The sequence below is a fragment of the Mus caroli genome, chromosome 19 (genome assembly GCF_900094665.2).
Source record: "Mus caroli chromosome 19, CAROLI_EIJ_v1.1, whole genome shotgun sequence".
In the NCBI taxonomy this organism is placed as follows: Eukaryota; Metazoa; Chordata; class Mammalia; order Rodentia; family Muridae; genus Mus; species Mus caroli.
The window spans coordinates 14,070,156-14,092,916 of NC_034588.1; the positions used below are offsets into that span (position 1 = coordinate 14,070,156).

Here is a 22,761-nt window from a genome sequence, read left to right on the forward strand (position 1 = left end):
GAGATCTGGCGCCCTCTTCTGGAGTGTCTGAAGACAGCTACAGTGTACTTACATATAATAAATAAATAAATCTTAAAAAAAAAATTAGAACTTATTCTTGTCAAAGTGATTCCAGTACAAATGTAACTTTAAAGAATATTTGTATTATTTAAAGAATTTGGTAAAAATGTCTCAGCAACTTAGGAACACTGCTGCTGCCTGGCATTTTCTGTATTTCCAATGATACCTGCCATCTTGCATAAGCATGATATCGTGATGGTTGGTTTACAACAGCTTAGAGAAACAAGCTTCTTTTTACATGGGTTTTAAAACACACATAGGAAGTTACATTTGAACTGCTGTCTCCCTCTATAATATAGGCATTCTTTTTTAAAAACATAGTATTTTTGATTATTTAAAAACTATTGAGGATTTCAGACAATGTATTTTGATCACATTCACTGTCCCTCCCCAAATTCTTCCTAGACCCACCCACCCACTGACTTTGTGGGTTTTGTGTTTTTCTTCCTCATCACTGCCAATGTGCTGCCTTCCCCTGTAGCATGGTCAGGCTTTAGATAAGCTTGCTAACTCTGCTTTGCATGATAGCCTCACCTCCATCTTGGCAATTCTTTCCAAGTCACCTTCCTCAACTTGCCTCCCTCGGCCTAGAAGCCCAACTTTTAATCACTTCTTTGAATGACTCATTTCTGATTGTCTCCCATGCACACATAACATAAATTTTAATACCTTTACTGACATTGCTCTTACTAATGATCCTTTATAGAGAAAGAAAGGTTAAAAGGAAAAGATATTTATACCCTACACATAGTCATTTGAAGAAAATATCCCTCAAAATGTAAACTACTTCAATTAGGCATATGTAATAGAAAATATTCTATGAAGCAGTTTCATTTTACCATCTTCAGTAACAGGCTGTTCCAATAAAGGGATTAACTTCTGAGAAATGTGTGATACTGGCAAAGTAGATGCTTGAATCTGAAACAAAAGTAACTTAGTGTCAATTAGAACACAGACCTTTTATTCAAATTTATATGATAATCTGCACAAAAAGCTACTCAATCAATTCAAACAATGTTAAAAGAAAACAGGTCGAAAGTAAGAAAATTAATAATAAAATATATGAAAGGGCAAGTGCTTTTGAGTGACTGGAGTTGTAGCTCAGTTGGTGGAGAGTGCTTGCTGAAAAATTCTGGGTTTGACTCCCCTTCCAGCACTCACTTCCCCTGACCCTGACACCACACCAAGGTAGTCACTGGAGATCATGGCATTAATCCTAAAACTTGAAGACGAAGCAGAATAACAAATCTGTCATCTTTGGCCCAGTCTAAAAAGAGGAAGAAGTGGTTTTACAGAGGTAATATGCTCAAGTATAGCATATACTTGCATAAAAATATCTCTATAATAATTATTTTTTAAAGTCAGTACTTTTATAAGTTTGATTATAAGTATATTCATGGAGCTCCTATAGTAAATTCGTTAGGGATCTGTAAGGATTCTGAGATCTATTTTAACTTGGCAAAAACAACAACAACAACAAAAAAAACCCCAAAAAAACAAAAAAACAAAACCAAAAACCAGAAACAGACACATACATATATATTTAACATATAGAAAAACTATACAGTTTTCAAAAATGAAACTGAGGGCTGGACAGATGGCTCAGCGGTTAAGAGTACAAACTGCTCTTCCAGAGGTTCTGAGTTCAATTCCCAGCAACCACATAGTGGCTCACAACCATCTGTAATGGGACCCAATGCCCTTTTCTGGGGTGTTTGAAGACAGTTACAGTGTACCCATGTACATAAAATAAATACAAAAGTCCTTTTTAGAAAAAGAAAGAAACAAACTGACATAATTAGAAAGACATGTAAAACTAGACTGAATACATAAAGATTACATTATGAACATTAGCGTAAAATTCAGATACACTTTAAAAGCAACTCTAAAAAAGAGACTATTAAATTTTTAGAAAACACAAGAAAAAAATTTCAACTTTATTATTAGATAAAGATTTCAGAGATATCACACTAAAAAGCTTTATCCAAAAAGAAAATAATAAAACTTATTTGATCAAAACTCAAAACATATGCTCTTCATCAGTGTTAATAAAGCAGGAAGCTCAACCGCACAGCAGGCGGATCCTATGAACCACTGACGTGATCAGGGTAAGAGGACAGAATGTCAGCAGTTCACTGTCAAATGCAGTGGAAAACAAGGCTATCCAGACTAGTGCTGCTATTTTTGTCAAATTGTAAATTATATGAAAAGAAGAAAATTTAATGATCTTTGAATAATCCAAGGGGGTGGAAAGAAAAATAAGTTTAGAGATTTTCTTTCTTAAAGTATCTTAGAAAGAGAAAAATACATAATATACAGTCATGAAATCAAAGGTGTGAAAAAAAACCTGTGACTATGTACAAATTAAACCGTCATGCATAGTAAAACTAAGTGAAAAAAATGAACTAAAAATCAAATGTGAAAAATTAAAAATGACCAATAAATTTCCATAATTAAAATACCATAATGCATACATATATTTCATAACAGTAACAGTTCAAAAAGTAAAATTCAAGCAGTCATTAGCTTTAGGCAAACATGTTCTTTAAAAGACATACAAATTGAATGCAGAAGGCAACATCTTCCTAGTGTAAAATACTAAGAATGGCTAACACTTAAGACTAATTAGAGTAGCAGACACTCCTTCACTGTTAATAACTAAGTAATCAACAGGGAAAAGTTAGAAAATTAACCAAAATTTAAAATTTACATATTTTCCCTCCACTTCACTGTTAGGAATTTATGTAATAGACAGAAGTAAAATCTATTACATATACAAGTAAATTCAAAGCAGTGGGTTATTTTTTTCATAATTTTAAATACTCATAAATGGCCATCAAGCTGGTTTTAAAAAGACACAATTCTATTGAAAATTAAAATAACTATAAATAATTTCTCCTATGGTTATTTCAACTACTACTTTGAAATCTACTTTTCAATGTAATCTTTCATTAATTCTGAAAGAGGCAATACCTGGAATGATCTGGCAGGGGCAGATACATCGGTTACAGGTTCAGGCTTTGGAATGCTTCCCAACAACTCCATAATGCCTTGCAGTTTTTTATCCGAGATTCGTAATGAAACAAGAGGTAACTTTCCAGAAATCTTGAATCTATTGTTTAGAGATGGGAATCATTATAGAGTAATTCTCATTCTGGTTTAAGAATACTAATTAATAAAGGATGGAACTGAGGAGGTGTGTCAGTGCCAGAAAGCTTGCTGGGCAAGCAGGAGGTCCTGAGTTCAATGCTTAGCACCTACCCCATTCTTTAAACAAGGCAGAAAAAGGAAGAGGACTAGCGTGAAACCCTTAAATTCAGCAAATATTTAAAAACACAATTTTGAAGCTACAAATCACTACAATTACAACTTACCTTATAAACCCTAGATGAGCCAGCCTTAATAGTCTTCAGAGGGTTCTTTTCTATATTATTTCATTTATTGTCTAGTAGTTGCCAAGTACAGACATTAATGACCAGTTCCTTATGTGACTGTCTTACAGTTTATGTATGCTTATCAAGGTGTACTTAGACCTGTGAGGGTCATAACCCATTGCTCACTCGATGTGTAAGTTCTCATACGTGCATGGTTCCTTCAAGAACCCTTCAGCAAGAGACTTTACATCTGAGACATAATTCAAGACTAAATCTAAGTTGTTTTATTTTTAACTCTCTTACAAGTCTCCTTTGCTTACAGATAAACTACTCAACTAAAGAGGAGCTGGGGCCCCAGAGATGTCTCAGGGGGTAAAGGCACGTATCCTTAAGGGACACTTGCCCAGTGACCTAAGTTTGATTCCCCAGAACCCATATGTGGAAGGTGAGAAATGACACCATGAGGTTGTCCTTTGACTTTCACATGCCCACTGTGGTACCTGCCCAGGCAAGCACCTCCACAACTCCAGAAGCATAAGATAAATAACATTTTAAAAATGAAGAGAAGCTGGGAAAATGGTTCCATTGGGAAAGTGCCTGCCAGCAAATGCAAGTCCATGATGTGAGATACCCAGCACCAACGAAAAGAAGGACACAGTGGCAGTGTCTGGAATCCTGAGACACGAATGGAAAAAGAGAGACAGGTGCATCTCTGGTGCTCCCAGACTGTCTTAGACAATCAGTGTGCTTTAGGTTCAGTGTCAAAAAACAAGGTAAGGAGTAACAGAAGACTGATGTCAACCTCTGCTTCCACACATCTGTCCATGCACACATGCACAAATATGTACATGCACACAGGTGTAAAAATTTTTTTAAAAGTATGGTCTTCATCAGACTGTTTTAACTCATTGCTTTTACTCCCACCTTTTCCCTAAAATTCATTTTCTTTAATTATACATTTTGGTTGTTAAACATTGGTCTCTAAAAATGTATCTGAATTCATTCAGAAAACCATAGCTTTATTTCTAATAACCTAAATATTTGTAATTAATCCTATACAGTATGGTTTAAAAGTGATTACACAATTCATATCAATGAATTAAATACTGAAAGAACTAAGGAGAAGAAAGAGACTCTTAGCAATTGTAGTAACCTTCAACACCCTACTTTTTAAAGTTTTTTTTTTTAAGATTTATTTATTTATTATATGTAAGTACACTGTAGCTATCTTCAGACACTCCAGAAGAGGGCGCCAGATCTCATTACGGATGGTTGTGAGCTACCATGTGGTTGCTGGGATTTGAACTCTGGACCTTCGGAAGAGCATTCGGGTGCTCTTACCCACTGAGCCATCTCACCAGCCCAACACCCTACTTTTAAGAATTGATAGGACCAGGCATGGATCAATAGAAATTCTGTTTTCAAAAGAGGACTGGAAAGCATTAATCATCATACATTTCATAGACGATCATTGAATACACTGTAAAGTGATATAACAATAAGAAGAAAGGATAAACGTGATATGATTTCACTTATATTCAGTACCTAAAACCATAAAATTCATAAATATAAAATATAACAAGGGGTTGGAAGCCAGAGGCAAAAGGCAGAATAGAACGGAAGGTTCCTATTTAATGAGCAAGGACATTCACCTTGGAAAACTGTTAATAAAATTCTTGAGATGGATGATGGTGAAGGCTACATAATAATGTGAATTTACTAAGATGCCACTGAACTATACATTGAAAACAGTGTCAATGACAGATGGTATAATATGCATACTATGTAGTAAAGTCAATGAAATACAGTATTTCGTTCTTTATAGATTTATTGAGAAAAATCTACAAGTATATAAAACAGATAATACATAATACATACTTGGGCATCTTGATATCCATGAAAACTATGGCTTTAGAGAGCTCCACATTGACATGCATAGGTATCAAAATATGCTGTGTAGATACATTGAGCTTTCGTGCCTCTTTCCAATTATCACCTAGTAGAGAATCAGTTCATGCTGATTATTAGCATACTCTTTATAACATAAAAACCTACAATTATCTAGATGACACAAAACCAGGAAGTCTTTACGTTGCCATTTGTTTCCCCTATACTGCTTCACATTGTAAAAGGCAGCACAGTTTTAGTTAAACCTACTGTATATCCATTAACAGTCACTATGCCAACCAGATATTTTACCACCAAAATAATGCCATTGTAAGGCAAAGCAAAAGTCAGAAAAATGTGTGTTTGATGAATACTAATAAATGCTACCACTGATTTAAGATTGTTAATTAGCACTTCTCTGGCAATGTTTATACTTTCTCACAGGGATTTATAACCATTACCTTTTAGAAAACAGACTCAAAACTTTCCTATAGTCAAAATACTAAGACTAACCCTGCAATTCATACTCAGACCTACAAAACATATGACCTGAAACATTCACTATATTGTTAACAGCCACATGCGAGTGAGCAAATACGTAATTCACAGCCTTAGATGTAAGTGAGGCCGGGCTGCAGAGATGACTCATTGTAAAGTACTTGACCATCGATGAGCACCTGAGTTCAGTCCCCTGCACCCACTTAAAAAAAGATAGGCTGCTGATGCACTCTTGAAATCCCAGCATGAACAAAGTAGTAACGGACAGGTTTTTGGAGCTTACTAACCAGTAGTCTAGGCTAAAATGAACAAGACCCAGTCCCAGTAAGAGATAAAATTTTACCTAAATGGACTGGGGGACAAAATTTCCTGGTTTCAAGCCAGGAAATGTTAGCATTCATTTTTTATTTAGTTAGTAGTCAGTTTGTTTTCTTACTTAAATAAAATCATTATAATGGGCTTACAAATAAAAACATCACTCAGATGTATTAACACAGCCAGCCAAACACACATGTCATATACATCTTAGTAAATGACTACTCTGAAATATTGGATCTGTGTTTAGGGTTTTACACTTTCACTATCAATTATATTCACTAGGCAATATTAACTGGCAATTTTAACTCAAATACAGGAAAGTTCCAATGGCTTACAGAGAAAGCCTTCAGATACATCTTCAGAGTGTCTCCAAACCTAATTGATCACTGGTAAAAATCAGCCATTAGCATCTGTTGTACTTACCCACTCTACTGTAGAGCAACTGTATGCTTGTAAGCTGAACATCAAAGGAGTCATATGCTCTGTGCATTATATCTTCACGGCTGGCCTCACTGGGTCTCACATCTGGCAGCAGTGATCGACGTTTACTTGTCACCTTAAATTTAATTTTTATAGTTTAGACTACGTAAAGTCCTTCAAAATTAAATTACTGTTTAGATATATAACATAAAAAATCAATAGGACAGGATAAATTCACAGACAAAGATATATACAGCTATTAAAAAATCAATATCCATGAGACATGCAAAAAACATGTATTAACACACATTCACATTGTATATGTATTTGTATCTATAAGTAAATATAGATATATATACAACTAATATACATATATATTAACTTTTTTTTACTCTATTACATACAGCTCATGGGAAGTAGACTGTCAAAAATGATTATCTCATCAGGCATAGTAGTATATGTACTTAAAGCCAGCACTAAGGAAGCAGAGGCAGGCAGTGGGTTCAAGGCCACCCTGGTCTATACTGTAAGTCCCAGGACACCAGGACTACATAGTGAAGCCCTGTCTCAAAACCAACCACCCAAACAAACAAACAAACAAACAAAAAAAAAACAAACATAAAACTAAAAAGATTGGGGGCTGGACAGGTGGCTAAGTGGTTAACAACACTAGCTGCTCTTCTAGAGGACATGAGTTTGATTTCTGGTACCCATGTGGCAGCTCACATCACTTCCCAAAGTTCTCTTCTAGCCCATGCAATCGTCAGGCACTCGAAGACTGCACAGATATACAATATAGGCAATATACCAATAAACTTAAAAATAAATCCAAATCAAATATGAATAATTAGCTATGCACACTTTATTATATTCATAGTATAAATATATATCCCCTGGGTCTACTTAACTACCAAGTACAAAGGAAAAGGGAAAGAACAAACTTCTTAGGCAGCTGAAGCCAGCCTCAGCTGTCTGCAGACTTCTGCAGCTGTTCTCCCACATGTAATGGCTATGAACAGTAGAATAGAAATAATAGAAACACTGTGCCTCTGGACTGTCCATCACAGAAGCCACTAACCAGCTCGGACTAGGAAACACTCTCATAAGTTGAATTTTTTATTTTTAGTTAATTACTTTTTCTTTAACTTAAATAATTTTATGATGCTAATGGGTATTATACTGAACAATTCAGATGCAGATATATAAAAAAATGTTTCTACTTAACTTTTGGGAAGAAAATGTACATACAGACAAAAAGAAAATGACACAAAATAAGAATCTTTAAACTTATAATTATTACTTTAATACTTATAATTATTAATACTTATAATTATTACTTTAATACTTTATATTTGCAATTAAAATGTCATGTGTATGGATGTAAAAATTTCAGAAAAATAATTACTTCCAGAACTGTCTCCATTCTTAATCAAATAAGATTTAAAGAGTAAAAAAACTTAGGAATAACTTTCAAATCTATAAATACAATTCTTACAATTATCACTGGCTTACAGGTCTCAAAAATCTTTGATTTTGAAAATACAAGGATGACCAGAACTACCTGATGAAGTGAAATTTATTCACCGACCACAAGGATTATTTTTCTGCTATATATTTAAATATCAACAAGCCTAATCAACTACCTAATGTGTACATTCTGGGGCTGGAGAGATGGCACTGAAGTTAAAAGCACTTGCAGCTCTTGCAGAGAACCTGGGTTCAGTTCCCAGCACACACATGGTGGCTCCAAACAGCCTGCAGCTCTAGCTCCAGAGCTCTGGGAGCCTCTTCTGACCTCCTTGGGCAGTGCATGTAGGTGGTATACCTACATACATGCAGAAAAACACTCACACATAAAAATATGTTAATCTTAATAAATAAAATCAAAGTACATTTTAAACAAGAGTATCATACAAGGCATATCATCAATCAAGCATTTATTAGTGTGTACCTTTAAATGACCAAGATCCAGGAGAAGTAGATTTGATGTAGGGCTAAAATTTCCATATTGTGGGACAATAACATATGAAGCCTTTACATTAATTCTGAGATCAAGAACTTTCTTTGTTTCAATAACATACAGCAAACCTGTAAAAGGATTAAATCTTTGCAATGAATACTTTTCACAATTTCATTTATAAAAATTCAACAAACACAAATTGGTAATACAACTTAAGAATACACAAAGTCAGTACTGATTTTAAAGTGTCCTAGAAAAGCCATGTGTGGTGACAAGGTTTAGAATGGGGAGACTGAGGAAAGCTGATCTCTGTGAGTTTGTGGCCAGCCTAATCTACAAGTTAAATTCTCAACTACCCAAGGCTATTGTCTTAGTCAGGGTTTCTATTCCTGCACAAACATCATGACCAAGAAGCAAGTTGGGGAGGAAAGGGTTTATTCGGCTTACACTTCCATACTGCTGTTCATCACCAAGGAAGTCAGGACTGGAACTCAAGCAGGTCAGGAAGCAGGAGCTGATGCAGAGGCCATGGAGGGATGTTCTTTAATGGCCTGCTTCCCCTGGCTTGCTTAGCCTGCTCTCTTATAGAACCAAGACTACCAGCCCAGAGATAGTCCCACCCACAAGGGGCCTTTTCCCCTTGATCACTAATTGAGAAAATGCCTTACAGTTGGATCTCATGGAGGCATTTCCTCAACTGAAGCTCCTTTCTCTGTGATAACTCCAGCTGTGTCAAGTTGACACAAAACTAGCCAGGACAGCTATATAGTGAGAATTGTATTTATAGATTTCAAAGTTATACCTAAGTGTTTTACTCTTCAAAAATAAAAAATACAAACAAGAAATACCCTAAAGAAGTGTAAATTTACATCTTCTGTAAATGATCGATACACACACAACTAATTAAAAAAACAGAATTGGAGCATCCCCCAAAATAATAAATGGGAGTCTTAGGGACAGTTTAAAAAATATTTTGTTTTTACTTAAGTTTATAAGTCTGTATGCCTCCAGCTCCCGATGGAGGCAAAAAAGAGACCATTGGACATCCTGTAACTAGAGTTCCAAGTGGTTTGGGAACAGACTTCCAGTCCCCTAGAAGGTTGTCCAGTGCTCTGAGCCTCTGAGCCGCAGGATGGGGGCATGCATAGCATGTGTACTGAAGAGATTAGAGGTCAATTTCTGCTGCTGGTCCTCAGACAACTTCCATTTTTGAGACAGGATCTCTAACTGGCCTGCAACAAGACCCAGTAGGCTACTGTAATTTCCAGAGGAACATCTTTTCCCCACTCCATCTCACTACTGCTGTGACCACAGGGGAGCATGATCACACCTGGCTTGTGATATGGGTTTTTGTCTGTGAAAGATACCTTTCTACCCTGGGATCTGGGGATCCAAACACAAGTCCTCAACTGATCCACATCTACAGACACCAAAAAAAAAAAAAAAAAGAAGGTTTTTAAAACCAGATCGTTAATTTAGGTGAAATAGAGAAAAAAAAATACAAACTCTTTAAAATATATATATTAGGTGGTAGAAAACATTTATTTGTATCTATTCAAATTTGTTTAGACTTTTCCCAATTCAGGAATCTAATACATCTACAACTGCCACACTGAACAATGACATATAGCTTACTGAGTTTATGACAGTGATGAAAAGCCCTCAGTCACTAATTCATCTTCCACAAAACCACATGGAAACCAGAACAACAGCAAACCCAATTTTCTTATTACTCAAATACTTCATTCACTTAGGCCATCATCTTCTAACAAATTTAACTCATTCCTATCTATGGAATTAGCATACTAAATTAATTTATTTTTCTAAGTTGCTATAATAAAACACCATGGTCAAAGGCAACTTTATGAGGAAAGAATTTATTTCATATCAAAGTATATCATGAAAAAAGTCAGAGTAGGAACCAAAGCAAAGGTCATGGAGAGTAGCTGATTATTGCCTTGCTTCTCATGGCTAGCTCAGTTTTCTTTCTTATAACACTCAGGACCACCTGCCCAGGGATGGCAAAATCCACAATGAGCTGGGCCCTTACACACAAATCATCACTCAAGAAAATACCACCCAGACTTGCCTCTAGGTCAGTCTTAGGGAGGCATTTTCCCCAATCAAGGTTTCCTCTTCCTAGGTGTGTCTCTAGCATGTGTCAAGTTAACATACAACTAGCCAGCACAACCAGATTTTCATTACGACCTCAACTGTAATGGAAAGTAATATACCGAAGGATAATGTTTACTTATTGTGTAAGCCCTGCTATTCAGATCAAGGATACATGTGATTTCTTTCTTCAGAGTACGCCTAGGTTAAGAAGTGTTACCAGAGTGTAAGAAGAGTCACTGAATCACAGAGCAGGTTTCAGAGATGTCTAATGATTTTTATAAAGTAACTGACTCAGAAAGTTCAATACTTGAGCAACTCATATATCTGCCATTATCATGATCTACTTCTGTCCTGCAAAAGCAAATCTTACAAAGAAAACAATTTAATGCTTTGTAACACCATGTTAATTTATCATTAAGAAGGGTTAAAGTAGAAAATGCATAAATGTAGGAACACATCGGAATTTTAATTTTTAAGACCAAGGACTTATTAAGAATATATGTTTGAATATAGTCAAGAGCTTTAGTAAATATCTATGTTATATATACAATAACAGAGAAAAGTAAAGTTTTAAAAACAAATGCCCATTATCAAATATAATAATGATTAGTTTCATGTGTATGTGAAAGAAAAAGAGAGAATTAAGTTGATAATTTTCTAGGTAAAGTGGTGCACCCCTATAATTCTAGCACTTGAGAAACTGAGAATGAAGGATACTTTTAGGTTAGCCTGTGCTATATAGTGAGGCTTTGTCTCAAAATGATGATGATAATGATGAAGTTTAAAAATGCTTGTATATAAAATATATACTTGTATATGTACAGAATAAGTAGTATATATAGGGAGAAGCTTTTCCTGAAAATATAAAGAAATATAAAAACTGTCATTTTAAAGAAATTCTAAAGTTTTTTTCTAGGTGGGTGATATAAGACTGCTTAATATAGAGGACTCTTCTAAGTCTTGTTGTGCATCCAGCTTCCCTCCCTCTCTCCCTGCTTTATGTCAGCCACCCATACTCAGAAAATACTCTCTGCCAGCCATCCACAGTGGCCCCATCTGGCAGGTACTCACATAAGGGAATTATACTATCCTTCCTGTCATATTACTCTCACCCTCAGCTGAATAACAACCTTCTTACAGGTTCCCCTGCCCCATTCACTGGAGACTCCAACTCTTGGTTCAGACCCAGGGTTTACCTAGCCCCTTCATCCCTGTCTCTCCAGATAATCTACGCCTTAATGCAACCTACTTACATTACAGAATCCCCTCTTCCCACCACACCTCCAGTTCCCTGGAAATTGTACCTCAAGGTGTGAACAACTTCCCCTTAGCTCTTTCCTGATGTCCCCTCAGGCTTTCTACGAGCTGACCTCTATTCTTGTCTGCCACCCATCAACCTGAGGAAGTACCCTCTCTCTCCTCTACCAGGCAACACACAACCATCAAACATTCCTAGGCTCCAGAGAGGGCAGCAGAGAGCAAGGACGGAAACATCTACCCAATAAAAACTAAACCAGATATCAGCAACTATAATCATCTCGTCATCACAACCCCAGACTCCTAGACAGCAGTACAAATCACAAAAACAGCCAAGAAATGTCTCCCTCAGATTGTAGTAACTCCACTGCAGCACACCCTGAGAAATGTAGTATAAGTGAAGATAAGACATGGAATTGAAAATAACAACCATGAATATCTTTGAGGACGTTAAAGAGGATAGGAATAAATCTCGTAATAAAGTCTATGCAAGCATGAACAGTGGAATGAAATAACAAAAACAAATTCAAGACATGGCAGTATAAACAGAATTACTAACAAAAATCCGGACTGCGATAAAACATTTAGGAGGTAAAAAGAACCAAACAAACAAATAAAAAAAACCTCAGAGGCAAGCACGCAAGACAAGGAAGCCAGAATCTCAGGTAGAAGATAAGGTTAAAAAAAAAAAAAAAAGGATACATCGGTCAAAAGAAATTTTAAATCTAAAAATATCTAGGAACAAAAATCAAGAGCACCATGAAAGAGCAAATGTATAACTGATAGGAATAAAGAAAAGAGAAGAAACCTAGCTTTTAAACAAAGCATAGAAAATTCTCCTAATCTAAAAAGGAAGTGCTAATCAAAATACAAGAAGCACACAGAACACCAAACAGACAGGACCAAAAGAAATTCCCCAGAACACATAATAATCAAAACATTGAACATAAAGAACAAAGACAGAATATTAAAACTTCAAAGGAGCATATACCCAAAGGATTCTGTCTTAGTTAGGGTTTACTGCTGTGAATAGACACCATGACCAAGGTAACTCTTATAAAGACAACATTTAATTGGGCTGGCTTATAAGTTCAGACATTTAGTCCATTACCATAAAGGTAGGAGCATGGCAGCATCCAGGAAGACATGGTGCACGAAGAGCTGAGTCTACATCTTCACCTGAAGGCTGCTGTGAGAAGAATGGCTTCCAGACAGCTAAGATGAGGATCTTAAAGTCCACGCCCCCAGTGACACACTTCCTCCAACAAGGCCACACCTCCACATAGTGTCATTCCCTGAGCCAAGCATATTCAAATATAGAGACTACCACAGTCTCTATATCCTACTACAGATCATTTGCACAAACATGTTCACAGCTGCTCTAGTCATAACAGCAAGACATTGGAACAGTCTAGATGTACATCAACAGATGAAAGGAATATTATTTGGCTATTATAAAAGCAAAACAAACCAAACAAAATAGCCTGAAATTAAGAAAGAAAGAAAGAAAGAAAGAAAGAAAGAAAGAAAGAAAGAAAGAAAGAAAGAAAGAAAGAAAGAAAATTGCAGGTAAATGAGCTAGAAAAGAAATCATCCTGCGGTAATCCAGACCAGAAAAAGTCAAATATGGTATGTATTCTCTTTTATGTGGATGCTAGCTTTTAAGTATCCAAAATGTGTACTGAATAACTAGGGTTAGGTTCAGAGCAAGGAACTAGGCAGCAGGGAAGGCTCTCTTAAATGAGGACAAACAGGATGCACAGTTAAAGAGAAACTGAGTATACTGGATAGGGAAGATGAAATGAAGTGGGAGGTGGGACACTTAACAGTAAGCTCCATTTGAGAGATTACATAGAAACTCACTGTGGGAGAAGCTTCGTTAAATGTATACATATGAAAGAAGTCTGAACAGAATCATAAGATAGTGGTGAGAAACAAAGTCCCAACTAGACATCTCTTGCAACCAAATGAAGCCTCCAGTGCCATCTAATTGAATTGTTGGCCACGGAGGCCTGAGAAAACCCCTAAACAACATAGGTTATTGCCAATGCTATGTCTGTAGAGGGAATCTCTTATAAGCAACACCAATCAATAAAAAAAAAAAAAAAAAACCTACAGCCAATGAGCAGAGGTAGGAAATATGAGAAGGGACACCAAGGATGTAAAAGAGGATTCTGGGAATAGTGAGAGGTGTGGAAGATTTGGGATGGAATGCTGAGGAGACAGACATAAACCAGTAAGTGGATGAACTCAGGATAGAATAAAGATATCTCCCCCAGACTTGGACACATGAAGCTGAAGAGAGGTAATTAAACATGTGGAAGACATAGAATAGTCTGAATGGGTTGAATAAATTATGAGCTAGTAGGAGAATGAGTCAAAGATTGTGGTCCAGGCATTTATTAATAAATAATTAGTCTCAGAGCCATCATTCTGGGAGCAGGGACTAGAAGGAAAAAACTTATTTAATCTTAACATATTTCTCTCCACAAACTAATTGGTAAAGACTCATTTCTGAAGACAACACTTACTTCTGTATCACTCTGAAGACAGAAGTTAAGCTGGTTGGTGCCAAGTTAGAGCCTTCACCCCAACTGATTATAGTGTTCACAATACTGGTACTCTGCACACCATTGGAGAAGGTAAATGAACAACCCACTACAAACCCTCCAATCTACAAGGGGGACCTGCTTGTAGGATATGCTGGTGCAATAGTAGCACAAACACTGTAGGAGTAACCAGCCATTATCTGATTGGATCTAAGGCCCAATCTAACAACCTTGTGCCTGACAATGCTCCAGTGGTGAAGAATCTGAGACTAGGTAGGCCATGGGCCCACAAGAAAAACAAATACTACCGTTCTGCTAAAGTAATATAGCAGTAAAATTACTTACAACATTTTCTATACCTGTAAATAAGTATCTCACCCAGCCATCATCGGAGAAGCTTCCTCCTGCAGTAGATGGGAACTAATACAGAGACCACAACACAGAGAATGAGACACCTTGGAACGTTCAAACCTAAAAAGGAAGTCTTCAGCAAATCCTTACCCTCAGGGCTCAGGGAACTATGCTGAAGAGGAGACTAAGAGGCAGCAGGGATGGATGATATTATGGAACCAGTATCTTCCAGACACAACAGGACTAATACATTACCATATGAACTCAGAGACTGTTGCAGCATGTATAGGGCCTGCACACATCCAAAGAAGACAGGGTCCCATCACTGAGATGAGGAGGTAGACACAAGCTGCCTTTCTGAAGAAGCTATCACCAATTAACTAACGCTAACAAATAATAACTAGTTTCCCCAAGGGAGTCTCACTGGATACATAAACCATACTTAAAGGCAGGCCCCACATAATCAAGTACATGGCCAAAGCAGAAGGAACTCAAACATATTTTTGGTGGGTTCTTTTTGGTCTCATATTGCTTTATCCCTAGTATATTATGATTTCCAATTTTCTATTTTTATGGGGTTTGTGTGTGTATATCTCTAAAGGTGTATGTATCTCCCATGTTTTTTGTTTCTTTTTTATTTGTTAGTTTGTTCACTTTGTTTTATTCTTGTTTGTCTTATTTGTTTGCCTGTTTGTTTTCTTAATAAAAAGAAAGGTGCAGACTTGGAAGGGTGGAAAGGATCTGGAAGGCCATGAAAGAGGGGAACCATCATCAGAATATATCACATGAAAATAACTCTACTTTCAATTTCAAAAAAAAATTAATTACATCCATTTAGATTTCTGCTGTGTATACCAAAATTGAGCATAGCATCAACAGCTACATCAACTGAACTCTTCATAAACACTGAAAGCAATCTCTATTACTGCCATCCTCAGGTGTTAGACATCAGGTCACAGGAAGAACAACACATTAAACAACTCAAAGGAAGGATCTGTTTAGAATCATGGTTTCAGAGAGCTGTGGCTCAGAGAAGTCCACATCATGGCAGACAGGAAGCAGAGGTAACCTGTGGCTTTCTACCCTCCACCCCCCTTTATTCCATTCTTGTTTTCAGCTGTCCTTTCATGTGGCCCTCCAGGACAATAGGATGGTGCTACACATTCAAGGCAGGTCTCCAGCCTCAGTCAATCCTTTCTGGAAATACCCTTACATGCACACTCAAAGGTTATGCTCTATTTCCTAGCTGTCTTCTATCCCAGCAAGATGACAACCAAAAATAAGTATCAAGCTACCAGAGAATCTCCCACTTCAAAGTGGGAGATTTTCCATTTTCTTATCAGAGACAAAGGATAAATATGGGCATGTTCCCATTTACCTGAAATATTTACAAAGAATGAAGTCAATGACACAAGAAAGAAAAAAAAGGAAATAATACAGGGTAATGCAACAAAACTAAAGATGAAAATGAAGGGGAAAAAAGAAAAGAAACTAAACAGATAAAAGTTGTCAGTCCATTCCAAAATAAGTTAATTTTAGTTTTCTAAGATTAAAAATATATTAATATATATATATATATTTGGTTTTTTCGAGACAGGGTTTCTCTGTGTAGCCCTGGCTGTCCTGCAACTCACTTTGTAGACCAGGCTGGCCTCGAACTCAGAAATCCACCTGCCTCTGCCTCCCAAGTGCTGGGATTAAAGGTGTGTACCACTTTCTTTTTTTTTAACTTTCTAAGATATTTTTATAATTTTATAGAGTGAAAATCTACTGTTTTATTACTTTTATAGAGTAGTCTTGGAGGAAAAAATATCTAAATCTGACTGGCTACTGGATTTCAATACAATTAATTTACATTTATTCGTGAGTTCTATCTGTCTCTATGTGGTAAGAGGAAATGACTAAAACAGCAGCTTTACTAATGAATACTTTTGATTGGCTTCTACTGCATACTCCACAGTACATAAACTGGAACAAAATTCAGAAATTTGAAATATAAATGGAATCTGTAGCAAACAGTAGAAGAATAAGCACAAATGAATAATAAACAAAGATGAAAATGTGTAAATCCAAGCTGAGATACTATATACTGATACCTTCTATTCTCCTTGAGAACACAACAAGACAGACTTTGATTCCTCAGCCTAATCCACCAGATTCTGGAGTTCATTATAATAGAATGAAACCTGGAAGCCTCCTACTACCACAAACAGAGGTCTAAATACCTAAGTGGAAACTTTCAATTAACTTAAATGTGATTATTAAATTAAGCTCTGAGTATAAAATATAATTTTCCTTATATCTACCTGGCAAATGCAGTGGATTACTTTCTACTCAACTATATCCAGTCTAGAAATGCATTTAAAGTAAAATTTTAAAATTTTATTTAATTCACAAATTACCTGTTGCTGTTTTTGCTCGAAATTCTTCAAGTTTTGTCAAAGTTACTGAAGTAAGTTGGGCTAGATGGACATCTTTCGGAGGTCTGAAGAACTCCACTATACTATTGACTGTCCTCTGTTAAAATAAGCATCGCTAACATGAAGCACAACTCAAAGTGAACAAAAACACACTGAAACTTAGGAATACAGAAAATGCTTACTGCATCATATATTATCTCTAGAGGCTCAGCCTCTATGATGCACCTCTGAGAAACAGTTTCATTTAAAGGATTTATCTCAAATGTAATCTGGAGGAGTGACGTATCATCCAATGAAGACAGTAGGTGGGGTTTTTTGAAATCATCTGGTAAGCCAGTAATATGAAATGAATCAATTTTGGTTTCAAATCTGTATAAAAGAACAAAAATTAGAAGTCAATATAATTTTAAAGTTTATCAGCTTATAAAACTATAAAACACGATAAAGATATTTTTCTTTGTATTTCTATAACTCAGTTCATATAAAATACATTTTAGTAGATAATTTCATTAAGAGTTATATTAATCTTAAGTTTTATAATAAAGAGCTATGATAGCTGGTATTTGATATCTTTACTTGAAGGGGGCACATAAGCTAAATTTAAAGAGGTAACATCATAAAATGCTTATAGAAATATGTAAGATATACATTGTGCCTTTGTTTAAGGAAAATTTCATAGATATAGCAAAATGCAAATACAATAAACTAAGTCTAAGTAAATCAAAGCAGGTCAAAATTTAAAATATTTTTGCTACAATGGACATGATTTTAAAAAAAGAAATATACTGAACAGGAAAAGGTGAGAATATTTTACCTGTGAGGGTAAGGGTATAGCTGGATGGTTACAGCACCTGCCTAGAATGTGAAGTGTCTTGAGTTCAATCCTTACAATCCAAACTCCACATAAATCTTGGGGGGTGTTGGGGGTGAGCTATAGTGTAGTTGTAAAATACTTGTCTAGCATAAACATAGCCCTGAATTTGATCCCCACCAGAGAGAATGTAAAACAGATACATAACAAGAAGCATACCAACCTGTTAACTCAAAACAAGACATATCAATTAAAAGGAAGAGGAAGCTTATTAAGTCATTTCTCTAAATAAGATATGGACAGAAACATAAAATGGTCAATAAATAAGGAAAAAATGTTTAAAACCATTAACTATGAACGAAATAGAAATTAAACCCACACTGAGGTATCACTTTTTACTAAGCTACCATAATCAGAAGAACGGATAATACTGGTGGGGTATGGAGAAAATGGAAATCTCTTTCACTGGTAGTAGGAATGTAAAATGTGCCTGCTTTGGAAAATTAACTGGTACTTCCTCCTGAGTTAAACATTAATAGTTACAGTAAAAGGCTGTAAGTCTATTCATAGATATACTATCCAAATTTAAAACCTATATACAGAAAAAACTTTGTCCATGTTCATATCTGTATTCATTGTAGTGAAATGATAGAAGCAATTCAATTATCTGTCGGTTAAAGAAGACACACAAAATATGGTACAGCAATATAATAAAATATAGGTAATAAAAAATTATTACAAATTCATTCAACATAAATGAACCTTAAAGACATCATGCTAAGTGAAAAAGGAGAATAGTAAAGGTCACATACTAGATGATTTCATATAAATTGTCCAAAACAATACTAATTCTCTGACTCTGTCTCTATCTCTGTGCGTGCGTGCGTGCGTGCGTGCGTGCGTGCGTGCGTGTGTGTGTGTGTATCTGTCTGTCTGTCTCTTACACACTGATATATCTCCTCAGCCCCAGAAAAAAAAAAAAAAATAGGAACCAAGTTAGTTGTCAGAGGCAGGGTAAGAGAGCATTGAGAAGTAAAATAGTTTCTTCATATGTTATGATGTCTGAGATTATATAGGGATACTGGTTATATAACCTTGTACATTATAAATCTAAAAATGCATATTAATATAGTTGCAAAAAAACCAATGAATTATATACTAAATAGATAAACTACAGGTATTTGAACTGATTCTCAATAAAACTATTTCTTAAAACAAAGGTTAAACTACACCAAGCATGTTGATACACACCTATAATCTAGAAACTAAGAGGTTTGAGGCAGGAAGATATTGAATTTAATAGTGAATCTGATGCCATGGCACATGTTGGTGAAGGTGTGGAGAAAGAGGAGTACTCCTCCATTGCTGGTGGGATGCAAATTAGTACAACCACTCTGGAGATCAATCTGGAGGGTCCTCAGAAAGTTGGAATTAGATCTACCTAAAGTCCCAGCTATACCACTCTTGGGGATATACCCAAAAGATGCCCCACCACACCACAGGGGTGCGTGTTCCACTATGTTCATATTGGCCTTATCTTTAATAGCCAGAAGCTGGAAACAACCCATATGTCCCATAACAGATGAATGGATACAGAAAATGTGGCACAGTTACACAATGGAATACTATTCAGCTATTAAGAATGAGGACATCATGAGTTTTGCAGGCAAATGGATAGAACTAGAAAATATCCTGAGTGAGGTATCTCAGACCCAAAAGGACACACATGGTATGTACTCACTAATAAGTGCATATAAGCCTTTTAAAAAGTACAGAATGCCTAGGATACAATCCACAGAACTCAAGAAGGTTAATAAGGGGAAGAGCCCAAGTGAGAACACCTCAATCCCACTTGGGAGAGAGAAGACAGTAATCACAGTAAGCAAAGGGAGGGAGGTACTGGGGAGGGGAGGGAGGGGAGTGGAGGGGGGAGTGGAAAAGGGGAACATGACCAGGTACTGGGGAGTGGGGTAGGCAAACAGGAGAGAAGCCCTAAGGGCCAGCAGAAAGAATGGAAGTAATCAACCTCAGGGGGTGGGAGGTGGGGGGAGCCTCTAGAATGTACAGAGACCTGTTAGTCAGAGAATCTCAGGACTCAAAGGGAGGGACCTTAGATGAAATGCCCTCAGTGGGGAGAGGGAACTTGTAGAGTCCACCTCCAATAGAAAGACAAGAGCATCAAGTGGAGGAATGGGATAGCCATCCCACAGTCAAAACTCTGACCCAGAAGTGTTCCTGTCTAAAAGAACTCAAGGAACAAAAATGGAGAATATAGTCTCCCCTCCCCCAGCCTGGAACCTGCTTGCTCAGGGGTGGAGTTTCCTGCTCATTCGTTCTGCCACGCCCACTGCTAGACCATGCTGCTTTGCTGTTTGGAGCCACACACGTGCTCACCCTGCTATTGGACCCCGAGACTATTTGGCGGGAATCGGGTCCCTTCCCCCTTCCTTTATAACTGAGTGTCGGAACAAGTAAAATGGAGCTTTGATCAGAATGAAACTGTCTTGGCTCCGTTTCTTCTTTCGCCCCGTCTAGTTCCTCTCTTTCAGCTCGAGTTGCCATCTCAGTTGAACGTTCGTTGCGAGCTGCTGGCCGGCCGCAACAGGAGAAGAGACTGAGGGAAAGAAGATTCAGTGACAGCCCAACTTAGGATTCATCTCAAGGGGAGGCTCCAAGGCCTGACACTATTACTGATGCTATGGGTAATTACAGACAATAGCCTAGCGTGGTTGCCCACAGTGAGATCCAACAAACAGATAAGACAGATGCAGATACTTACATTCAAACCAATGAACTGAAGTCAGGAAAAGGCTGGAAGAAGTTGAGGAGGAGGGTGATTCCATAGGAAAACCAGCAGTCTCAACTAACTGGGACCCCTGAGATCTCTCAGATAATGAGTCATCAGACAGGCAGCATACATTTGCTTGTATGAGGCCCCAGACACATATACAGCAGAGGACTGCCTTATATGGCCTCAGTGAGAGAACCCTGGAGAGACTTGAGGCCCCAGGGAGGGTGGAGGCCTGGTGGGGGGGGGTAGGAGGATAGAAGCAACATCCTCTTGGAAACAGGAATGGGGGAGGAGGAATTAGCTGAGGAACTGTGAAAGGGGAGAAATGACTTGACTGGACTGTAAAAAAATAAAATAATAATAAACCCAAAACAATAACAAAAGAGTTCGGAAGGAGAGGGCAGGAGAACAAAGAGAAGAAGCAAGGTGGACAGAGGAGCATGTTTAAAAGACAGAAAAAAAAAAAAAGACAGAGACACCCACAGCCAAACAGAGGATTGCACTTGGGTATTGTTATGGAAGAATAGGAGAAAAGATTGCAGGCCCGAAGGGGATAGGAACTCCTCAGGAAGACCAATAGAATCAACTAACCTGAACCCTTGGGGCGCTCAGAGAGTTAACTACCAACCAAAGAACATACATGGGCTGGACCCATATATAGCAGATGAGCAGCTTGACCTTCCTGTGGGTCCTGAACAACTGGAGCAGAGGCTATTCCAAAAGCTGTTCCCTGTACTGGGATATGTTCTTCTAGCTGGCTGCCCTGTCTAGCCTCAGTGGAAGAAGTACCTGGCCTCTCAGAGGCTTAAAGTACCAGGATTGGGGGGATACACAGGGGCTGCCCCACCTGCTCAGAGGAGAAGAGGAATGAGGAATAGGGAAAGGATTGTGGGAGGGGTGACCAAGGAGGAGGCAGTGAGTGGGATATAAACTGAGTAATTAAAAATATTAAATTAAAATAAAGAAAGCAAGTTAGGTTTTGTGGAGTAAAGGAAGCCTTAAATGTATGAAGTCTTGAGTAATGTGTGTGGTTGATATGGCCTAGTTATGCCATGGAGCTTAGCCTCAGCTGCTTGGGAAAATGGCAAAGGTGACTGCCCTCTGCCCTGAGGAGTATGGGGGAATTGAGGCACACAAGGGTAGGAAAGCCTCCATCTGCTCCATGTTCTGAAGTTGAAAGTATATTTATATTCTCCCCTGCATTTATAGCCTACAGGACTGCTCCTACTACTGAGCTAAGCCTGCCTCCTTGGTCTGCTGCACTATAACCCCGGCCTCTCTGTGTATAATAAATGCACTGGGCTTCTGGGGTTCTGCAGTTTCTTCACCAGAGAGCCCAGTTCTCCCAGTCCCAGCTTGTATCTGTCTGTCTACCTGTCTGTCTTTCTTTTCTTCACTTACTTACCACTCAAGTCAGTCTGTACTTAGAGTTGTGCTGAATGCAGCAACATTTGTTGTTTCTTTTTGCATGCACAAATATTACTTTTTAATTTTTCTTTAGTGTTCTATGCTTTATCAACATGTTACTTTCTACTGAATACATTAATAATTTCAAACACTGGCACAAGTCCCTTCCGGTCCACTGCAGCACCGGGGTTCCTTGCCCGCTGAGTCTCCGGACATCTGCAAGGACCCACACAGGATCCCCCACAGGATCCTAAGACCTCTGGTGAGTGGAACACAGCGTCTGCTCCAATCCAATCACACGGGACCTGAGACTGCATTAACTAGGGAAGCAGATAACCAGGCCTGATCAGGGGCACAAGTCCCTTCTGGTCCACTCCAGCACCGGGGTTCCTTGTGAGCAGAGATTCTGGACACCCCCAAGGTCCTCACAGGACCCTTCACAGGATCTTAAGACCTCTTGTGAGTGGAACACTTCTGCCAGGAGGCAGGTTCGAACACCAGATATCTGGGCACCTTCCCTGCAAGAGGAGAGCTTGCCTGCAG

At 37.6% G+C, this 22,761-nt stretch overlaps 1 protein-coding gene across 3 annotated transcripts in view; it reads right to left on the minus strand.

Moving 5' to 3' along the window:
• The window catches only part of Vps13a (vacuolar protein sorting 13 homolog A), a 168,703-nt gene that overhangs the window by 100,200 nt on the left and 45,742 nt on the right, over nt 1–22,761 (minus strand). For all 3 annotated transcript variants that reach the window (XM_021151796.1, XM_021151798.2, XM_021151797.1), the window contains exons 18-24: nt 17,392–17,578; nt 17,192–17,306; nt 8,509–8,645; nt 6,561–6,693; nt 5,313–5,430; nt 3,034–3,172; nt 900–978 (exon numbers count right to left, since the gene is read on the minus strand). In XM_021151796.1, coding sequence (XP_021007455.1) covers nt 900–978; nt 3,034–3,172; nt 5,313–5,430; nt 6,561–6,693; nt 8,509–8,645; nt 17,192–17,306; nt 17,392–17,578 — 908 coding nt within the window. The remainder of the gene's footprint in view (nt 1–899; nt 979–3,033; nt 3,173–5,312; nt 5,431–6,560; nt 6,694–8,508; nt 8,646–17,191; nt 17,307–17,391; nt 17,579–22,761) is intronic.